The sequence below is a fragment of the Oryza sativa genome, chromosome 1, assembly GCF_034140825.1.
Source record: "Oryza sativa Japonica Group chromosome 1, ASM3414082v1".
Lineage (NCBI taxonomy): Eukaryota > Viridiplantae > Streptophyta > Magnoliopsida > Poales > Poaceae > Oryza > Oryza sativa.
Window position 1 is genome coordinate 36,133,855 of NC_089035.1, and position 9,255 is coordinate 36,143,109.

Sequence of the window (9,255 nt, forward strand, 5' to 3'; positions counted from 1 at the left end):
CAAAAACGCAGTTCGTTTAACGAGAGTCGCTCACTTCTCGTTCAGGTTCAGCAATCGCAATCTCGTCTCATCGTCGCCGGCCATGGCGGCGTCGTCCTTGCTCCGGTCGCTCTCCCGCATCTCGCGCCGCGGCTGCGTGGGAGGCGCGGGGCCGAGCCCGTTCCACCACAGCCGCCTCCCGTACTCGCCGTTCTCCACCGCGGCGGCGGATGCGGTGGAGAGGAGGGGGTTCGCGGGGCTGGGGCCGACGGCGAAGGGGGAGAAGGCGCGGGTGGTGGTGCTGGGGACCGGGTGGGCGGGGTCGCGGCTGATGAAGGACATCGACACGACCGGGTACGAGGTGGTGTGCGTCTCCCCGCGCAACCACATGGTGTTCACGCCGCTCCTCGCCTCCACCTGCGTCGGCACGCTCGAGTTCCGCTCCGTCGCCGAGCCTCTCGCGCGCATCCAGCCCGCCGTGTCCAAGTCCCCCGGCTCCTACTTCCTCCTCGCCCGCTGCACCGCCGTCGACCCCGACGCTCACACGGTGAGACCCCCATAGCAGCTCTGGGTTGGTGTGTGCGGCCAAATGGCCACTGGTTTTACAGACGTGCCTGCGTGGGGAATGCCTGTTTCCAACATTCTTGGAGGAGTGATCAAAATGTGGGAATGATCGAAGCTCGATCCTTTCTATTTTTCCTCGTGCAGAATCGATACTTTTGACCTTTTTGAATAGGGGAGAGGAGTGAATCGGATTTCTGGGCTTTGCTGGAGGAATCTTGACTTTACTCATCTGCATCGTGATCCATCCACAGCATGTGCTGCGTGTCTCTTAAGTAGTTGATTGAGTAGTTGGTGAGCTGCCTTTTGGTCACATCGAAGGAGAAGAAAGTTAGACCAATAATAATGGGGAAAATAGCTAGAGAACGCTGCTGAACTTGCGTATATTCACGAATTCATCTATGGTTCGTCAGATTCTATGTGATACTGTATTTATTGTTTAGTACTCCATCCGGCCCAAAATGTAGCAACCTATCTAGTAGAGTACTAGGTTGCTATATTTTAGGACGAAATAGCTTTTGCCTGGAAAAGAGGCATGGTACTTCGTGAATATTCACCATCTAGTGCATATTTAGGGTGCAGTTTTCATTTAAACTTTACAAACCCACTGGATGGTTAATACATGAATTTCCTATACCAATTTTTCTCTGAAAAGTTGTTTCACCTATTTATTCATCGTCCTTTGACCTTTAGATTGATTGCGAGACAGTTACTGAAGGTGAGAAAGATACCTTGAAACCTTGGAAATTCAAGGTAGCGTATGATAAGCTGGTCTTTGCGTGTGGAGCTGAGGCCTCAACTTTTGGGATACGTGGTGTTACTGACCATGCAATATTTCTCCGGGAAGTTCACCATGCTCAAGAAATTCGCAGAAAGCTCCTTCTGAACCTGATGCTATCTGATGTACCTGGTATGCCACAGAAACACAAAACAACTCAAATCAAGATATTTGTGTTACTTAGGTAATTTGTCACATTGACAACTATCACACACTCACACTTCACTGGCACAAAGGAATCAGTAATTACTCGTTACTTTTACATTTTGTTTGTCTCTTGATGAAATTTGCAACTACATTAACCTGGGCTCTTATTGCTGTTTCTTGTTTTTCTCTGTTTGATTGAGCAGAATTTAGAATAGAACTATTACATTTTAGGTATACTTGTTTTTTACAAAATACCTTGTGTGCTGAAATCTAATTTTGTTTATATCCTCCTTATTATAACCAATTGGCCAATGTTATTTGTTAAAACAGGAATATCGGAGGAAGAAAAGCGCAGACTTTTGCATTGCGTTGTTGTTGGAGGTGGTCCAACAGGTGTCGAATTTAGTGGTGAACTTAGTGATTTTATCATCAGAGATGTTAAACAGCGTTATTCACATGTTAAAGATTATATCCATGTTACCTTGATTGAGGTTAGAGCTGTTGGCATCTCTCCCTCTCTCTAAACTTTGACCACACTTAACAAATTTTGTTTCATTTTATTATTTCAGGCAAATGAGATATTGTCATCTTTTGATGTTCGCCTCAGGCAATATGCTACAAATCAACTAACTAAGGTATGTAATCTCTGTCTAATCTAGTGTTGTACTGTTGTGCCATTTTAAGCCATCATGTACCAAGACTCCAAGACCTAAAAATATGTGTGGATCGTATAAGAAAGCTGGCAGTGAAATACTAAAAATAACTTGTGATCATCCAACAGTCAGGTGTTAGGCTTGTGAGAGGCATTGTGAAGGATGTACAACCCAACAAATTAATCCTGGACAATGGAGAAGAGGTTCCTTATGGTTTGCTGGTATGGTCTACTGGAGTTGGTCCTTCATCATTCGTTAAGTCGTTGCCATTTCCAAAGTCACCAGGTGGAAGGTATTGTAAATTGGCTTGACCGTATGGAGTTTCATGTATATGCATCATATACTGAATGGGATTTGATTATATGCACCTGCGCACCTTCTGTACTTTGAGGAATAGGGATATATATATATATCTTCTACATGTAGTTCATTTGTGAATCAGGTTTCACCATGCACTATAAGAAGCTTCTACTATCTATAGGCTTTTGGTATCCACCCAATTACTGGTGTAACATGGCTATCTACATCTTTGGTACCTGTGATAGATTTACTGGTTGCCTGGTCACAGGATTGGGGTTGATGAGTGGTTACGTGTTCCTTCTGCCCGGGATGTGTTCGCTATTGGGGATTGCAGTGGATTTCTTGAAAGCACAGGCAAGGATGTTCTCCCAGCTTTAGCTCAGGTACTTATCTGAACATCTTCCTACAGTCCGAGTCAATCACAAAGTATTTGGCAAACTAATATTTGGGCTTCCTTAATCTTTTCTGGAGTACCAAGAACACTGGGAGGAATAGGAACCAGAAAAAAAAAAGACAAAAGGGCCTTACATCAACATTAAACAGATTCTTGGCCATGACAAACCTCATCTATTGTATAAGGGCCTGTTCACTTTGATGCCAAAAAAAATCTTACCAAATTTTGGCATGATTTCTTATATAGTTACCAAAATTTGGCAGCAAACTAAATGTAGCCACTTTTTTGGCAACTTTACCAAAATTTGGTAAGGTTGAAAATGGCATCAAAGTGAACAGGCCCTAATTTCTGTTCTTTCTCATACAAATACTTTCTGTTGTTTGAAGTAGATGCACTCTCTCATATGATTACTTAATTCAATTATTTTCTTTAGAAGAAACTTCCAAAACAGTATCATCCCTCATTTTGTTTAAAGAAAACCAAGTAGTTCCGCAGGTTTGAGGTAAAGGAAAACATGCAGGGTGTGGTATAAGACCCTCTTTAAGTTCAGAAAACGCTTTACTTAGGCCAGGCTAAGTAGTAACTTAAAAGGCTAAAGGGTTTAACATAAACCGAAACAAGATCTTTCGGTGAAACAATTCCCAATCCTTTCACTATCTTGGATTATTGATATCGGTTAGAAAGAAATGGGCATCTTCTCGTATTAGATATTTATACATTCTACTGCACTTGTACTCTGGAACAGGTTGCAGAACGACAAGGCAAGTATCTAGCTCACCTGCTTAACCATGTCATGAAAGCTGGAGGAGGGCATGCGAACTGTGAGATCGACGTTGATCTAGGTCCTGCCTTTGTGTATAAGCATCTGGGGAGCATGGCAACTGTCGGAAGATACAAAGCTCTAGTCGATCTGAGGCAAAGCAAGGCTGGTTACTGTTTCTGTCTGTAAAAAAAACTTGCATTGTTCTAAACTTCTGACGAGTTAACTGAAATTGTCCCTTTATTGTCAGGAATCGAAAGGGATATCTCTTGCAGGATTTGTGAGCTGGTTCATCTGGCGCTCAGCATACCTGACTCGTGTTGTTAGCTGGAGGAACAGGTTTTATGTGGCTATCAACTGGCTGACCACACTGTTATTTGGCCGTGACATTAGCCGTATTTAGGTGCCTGTTTGTAGATATCTGAACGATGAACAGTACAGTGCATCCTTTCCCACTTCTTTTTTTTTGTCAGATATGTGTAATTTCCACAGAATTTTTTTCTTAAATAACACTATCAAAACAAACCAAGGAAGCGAGTTCAAACTTTAAATACTGATGATTAGTATCGCTATCTGGAGAAGTCTAAGAATCATGGAACGTCCGTGCAACTTATCACCATCTTTTAAAATCCGTGGGTTCTGGCCTCCATCGCGATTTTGTGCACTGTCCACTTGTTCAGGCTTCATTTTTACCCAGAGCTGACTTAAGAAGTACAGAAAACAATAACTAGAGTGATTACTATCTGTGAAGACCGCATGTGAACAATATGGTTACTTGTTTCATATAATTTATAAAATCCTTATAAACCTTTACAATAATAAAATTATGACATCTTGAAGTAGTTAAACCTCAAAAACAGAATCCAAGCAAAATTTGATGTATGATCACTCTATCTTCATATTTAAACTTCAAAATTAATACTGTACTGGGTACACATCTACACATAGAAAACATAATGTACGGACTACAAACGGCGCCTGAAAATCAACATGGATTTACCTTCTATTTAGAAATTTATTAGGTCATGTACAACCTATATTGTATCACCTAGAACTTGGGTTAAATCCTGGATGATCAACTGCTGCACTACATAAGTACAATTTCTTAAGGACGGAACATCATTACTGTCATATGCAAGAGTTCAAGAACATTGAGCATACAGCAAAGCCCCACCCTCATCCAACAGTAGGTGAGAGTAAGATGGTGCAATTGATTGAGCAGTCAAACAGGATCTGATGCAGCTCCCAATCAACAAAGCAAAGCATACTAAAGTAGTACATCCATAACATGAGCTTGCTGAAGCAGATCTTCATCATCATCATCATAGCAGTCATAACTCATGAGCCTCGTTGTCCACATTGGTGAGATCCAAATCTTTTCAGGTTCCAATATGCTGCTTCATTGCTAGAGTTCTGGTGACATGTGAGTAATTGTTCACCCAGTAGAGCTGCAGCAGCTTGCAATAGCACCTTCATTTCGCGCCAGGAGGTAGCCCTGAAGCTCTTCACAGCTTTGCTTAGAGATTCCACTGTTTCATCCGTTTAAATAGTTGTGACAACTAAGACAAAAAGCAACAATGTTGAGATGAACTGTGTTTGGTTCTATAATATGTTTAGCACATTCTTTGAACAGTATACACAGTGATCTTGTGTTTTCTAATTGAACAGACTCAATGCATTTTCATTTTACATCTTGGGGCAGTTCTGCAGAAAAATAGCATTGAATCTGTTCATGTAATACTGCAAAAGAGTAAAATATTTACATGGAAGTTATTGAGGTAATTCTGCAAGCCAAAAAAAAAAACAATTAACTGGCTTATGTGTGAGCTTTTGGAAGATATGTAGGATAGATGTACTGAAAACCCAAAAACACAGAGTTGTCTCCCTTCCCTGCCAAGAGCACCTAAGCACCACCCAAACCCTTCCGAGTTTGTTTCCATATGCCAATCTACTATCCATGCCAGTCATAGATGCAGAAAAATACCTGTTACTCTCGGCTAGAGACAGGCATACAAATCTGGAAAATCAACCAGACCTCTTTGTGACAGCTGGTCTGGGAGCTTTGTATTTTGTCCGAAATGGAAATCAATCAGAAGAAATCTCTTCAAATTCTCTTCTGCCAAGTTCCACATGAAATAAATGTTACATGGTCATAAAATAGAAGTGACCAAAGACAAACATGATATATATAACTCACATGTCATATAAAGTTCAATACTATGAACTTCCTTATTACTACGAGCTAAGCAATTTTGTTCCAAATAATAAACCCCTTTCTATGCACACAATCAGTACTTAAATGTATTAAGCTCTTTCTATGTTAAATCCGTTCCTCAATATGTAGTTCCAAAAAGGGGAGTAATCCCATCCCCACAAAAAGTGTGCTATTCCTTAAAAGCAAGCAAGTAATATAAAGGTTATCACAGTTACACCCACCACTGCTCAATGAAACAGCTTCCATGGATCATAAAATTCACGGCGATGGCAAAGTTTACCTTGTCTATTGAAACAATCAATGCGTGAGTATTTTCATTGGAGGATAAACAAGGACTAAAGATCAGGCTATGTACCTTCTCCCAAGCAACAAAAGACAATTGTGTCCATGGATCCATTCTCTGGGTATTCCTTCCAACTTCAATATACTACATTATTGACCTGTTAGTTTTCTATATGTCTGAAGGAGCTTATTGACACAAATAAAAACACAATGTTTATGCCTATTATTTGATGCACAAGAATACCATTGTGTTGGATGCACATTTCAGCATCCAATTTATTGTCATGGAAATGCAGTTGAACCATTCATTACCTTTCGAATGCAAAAATGTCTTGATCAATAACTTTCCATAAATTAAACAGGTACAGGCTACATGAGAACTAAACAGATAAACATTTCAGTGCAACCTACGGGGGAAAATGAAAAGAGAAGAAAAAATGTTACACTACAACACAGGAGACATCACCCGAAGAAATGAAATGCAATAGTTGAAAATCAGCGAGCATGGCATGCAGAGTTTAGATCAACACCACAACACAGAATGTTCAGTTTATCCTTCGCCTCTTGTTCCGTTGGAGGCCCCCGCCATCAGCATCCAAAGAACCCAGGGCACTGCTCCTCCCTCTCCTCCTCAGGGATCTTGATGACCCCGCGTTACTTGGTTCTCCTGCACTCTCAGAGATACCAGCATCCCCCTGTATCACTGCAGCAGTGCTTGAGTTAGATGCTTGGTCTGCAGAAGGTGCTGCAACAACATGAGTTCTGTCAAATGTTGACTCGAGATTTGGAGGATTCGATGATGAAGCCGATGCACCATATTGGCTTGGTCCAGTTATCCTTCTAAAATCACTCATGGCAGATGCAAATCTTTCCGTGTCTTCATACCCAAGAAGGGTAAGTCCACGCAACCAGTCAATTCCATCTGGTAATAATGAGCTCGGACCATTTCTGGATGGATCCGATGCATTGTTTCTGATCAAACCACTGTCAGGGGAAGTGGATCCGCCATCGGGAGGGTTAGGGTTGTCTGCTTCTCTCAGCAACCGTCTTGCTCTCATCCTTGACGCCAATCTACTTAGGCGACTGGTGTGCTGAGCGTGAGCAGTGTCAACCATTTCCTGCACAGCTGATTCAGGCGGACCTTCAAACCTACTCGCAGTATTCATAATCTGTTGGTCCAGAAGGCGCCTCCATGATGACAATAACCCATGAGCCTCACCAAGCCTTCTTGAGATCGGTCGCAAATGGTGAAACTGCTGCCTGAAGCTTTCGAGCCGATTTCCATGTGGTCTTGGTGGGATAGTAGGACCTGTTTGTTTCCCACCTTCCACAGCCTTCTCGGCATCCAAACATGAATTCCCTCTCCCATAGATCGGAGTAATATTCGCCTCAGTCACCTCGCCTTTGCAGACTGGGCATTCCTTGTGATTGGAATAAACATTGAGCCATTGGTACAAGCAAGGCCAGCAGAAGAGATGGCCACAAGAGGTGACCACCGGCTCGCTGGCCATATCGAAGCATATATTACACTCAAATGTGGCAGCGCTCCTGCCCTGCTCCTCCGATTCCTCGGAGGCGCCTACTTCCGCGCCATCGGCAGCTACCTTATTATGTTCAACAGTATCATTCATCGGTTCATGCTGCAGCACTGGGACTGCGGCAGCATCACGCCCAGCTGGGTAAGCTTCAGAACTGAGTGGCGGAAGGTCCGACCTAAACCGCCTCGCACGGAGCCATCTGCTTCCAGTCTGCTCGAGAAGCCGCCAGTAACGGGCTGCGGTGTCAGGGAGGAAAGAGGACGATGCCGTCGACGAAGACGGCCGGTCCTCCCAACCTAGCAGTTCGCTGGCACGCACCAGCGGCGGCGGGGGGTGGAGGCCAAACTCGAGGTCGTCAGGGAGCTCCGAGACCACCGGAGCCGGAGGCGGCGCATACGGCGGCAGGTGCGTCTCGGAAGCAGGCGGGTCGTCGGGGTTGTACAGGGAGTAGACCTCCTGCAGCGGAGGGGAAAGGTCGGCGTGAGAGGGGGAGTACGGGGGATGCGACAGCTCGGGCGGTGGCGGCGGCGCGTCGACGGAGGCTGCGGAGGAGGACGGGGAGGAGGGCATCGGGGTGCTGAGGGCGAGGTCGGAGCCGAGGTCGGAGCGGCGCGGGCGCGGGGCGCGTGGGAGGCCAAGGTAGAGGTTCAGATCCATCCTCCTGCTACTCCCCGCGGCCTCATCGGCGTCCATCCGACGGCGACGAGCTCCAGCTTCCTCCGGACAGCACCAGGTCGCCGGCTTCAGCTCCCCACCTTACCATAGTAGGTCGTCTCCCCCAAGAGGAAAACCCTAGCTAGAGACAGAGGCACTGCGCGGGAGAGCTGCGTTATAGGTTGGGTAGCAGTAACACATCTCCGCCGGTGCTCACGCCGGCAGATTAGCAGGCGGCGCCGCCGGTAAGCGGCGGCTGAGGTGGGAGGAGGAGAGGGAGAACCGGAGAAGAGAAGGGGAGAGAGAGTAGCAGCAATGTGGTGCCAAAAAGAGGTGCCCTTTTTATTGGGTTTGGTTACCGCAGCAGAGAAGAATAGGTTTGCGGCTTGCAAGTTGCTGAAACGTGCTAGCGTCAGGTGAACGTGGGTTAATTTGGGATTTGGAAAGCCATTAGCCGTAGAAAGAAATACTTTTTACCTGTGTTATTATCTTGCACGTTATAAACCCATCTCTCTCTTAATAGCCTAAAAGAAGCAAATGAGGTGGACCCAGTTGCAGTGGCTCATGTGTCATGTGCTGTTGCTGTTGCCTTTCAGCAGTCAGCTCAAACAATTTTACAGCTAAAAAAGCTGAAAAGGTAATAGTCATGATTACATACGCTGAGGGAAACAAAACAAATTCACGATGATGATTTACATTTAAGAACAACAATCCCGTGCCAATATAAAGCTTGCTAAGACAAACCATGCAGAAGAACTGTAACATCGGGTTCTCCTGAAACAATGCATCATTTCTACTTTGGCCCGCTTTAGTTCGCACACAAAAATTTTACACCGCATCACATCGAATGTTTGAACACATGTATAAAATATTAAATATAGGCTTAAAAATAACTAATTGCACAGATTGCGACTAATTTACGAGACGAATCTTTTAAGCCTAATTGCTCCATGATTTAACAATGTGTTGCTACAGTAAACATTTACTAATGATG

General features: G+C 44.3%; 2 protein-coding genes and 1 non-coding gene across 3 annotated transcripts; 1 reads left to right on the forward strand and 2 right to left on the reverse strand.

Annotated features, from left to right (window-relative positions):
* Positions 1 to 32: 32 nt before the first annotated feature.
* LOC4327426 (internal alternative NAD(P)H-ubiquinone oxidoreductase A1, mitochondrial) lies at positions 33 to 4,101 on the forward strand. The gene is made up of 8 exons (XM_015795571.3): positions 33 to 526; positions 1,234 to 1,450; positions 1,796 to 1,956; positions 2,035 to 2,100; positions 2,247 to 2,410; positions 2,687 to 2,801; positions 3,558 to 3,737; positions 3,823 to 4,101. Exons 1-8 carry the CDS (start codon positions 83 to 85, stop codon positions 3,973 to 3,975), a joined length of 1,500 nt encoding a protein of 499 aa, XP_015651057.1. The 5' UTR covers positions 33 to 82; the 3' UTR covers positions 3,976 to 4,101.
* Positions 4,102 to 4,550: 449 nt separating this feature from the next.
* Positions 4,551 to 5,862, reverse strand: LOC9270054 (uncharacterized). Its single transcript, XR_010737284.1, has 2 exons — positions 5,557 to 5,862; positions 4,551 to 5,131 (listed from the first exon to the last, which is right to left on the reverse strand). It is a non-coding gene; the product is annotated as an uncharacterized protein (transcript).
* A 527-nt stretch (positions 5,863 to 6,389) lies between these two features.
* On the reverse strand, positions 6,390 to 8,600 carry LOC136351055 (uncharacterized). The gene has a single exon (XM_066305091.1). The coding sequence runs from the start codon at positions 8,298 to 8,300 to the stop codon at positions 6,615 to 6,617; it is 1,686 nt and encodes a 561-aa protein (XP_066161188.1). The 5' UTR covers positions 8,301 to 8,600; the 3' UTR covers positions 6,390 to 6,614.
* Positions 8,601 to 9,255: the final 655 nt, after the last annotated feature.

What these genes read in the sequence shown, in the direction of transcription:
- LOC4327426 (XM_015795571.3), top strand. Translation starts at nt 83, where the DNA reads ATGGCGGCGTCGTCCTTGCTCCGGTCGCTCTCCCGCATCTCGCGCCGC. An exon ending in GATGCTATCTGATGTACCTG is followed by an intron (nt 1,451 to 1,795) that starts GTATGCCACAGA and finishes TTGTTAAAACAG; the next exon opens with GAATATCGGAGGAAGAAAAG. An exon ending in TCGATCTGAGGCAAAGCAAG is followed by an intron (nt 3,738 to 3,822) that starts GCTGGTTACTGT and finishes CTTTATTGTCAG; the next exon opens with GAATCGAAAGGGATATCTCT.
- LOC136351055 (XM_066305091.1), bottom strand. Translation starts at nt 8,300, where the DNA reads ATGGACGCCGATGAGGCCGCGGGGAGTAGCAGGAGGATGGATCTGAAC.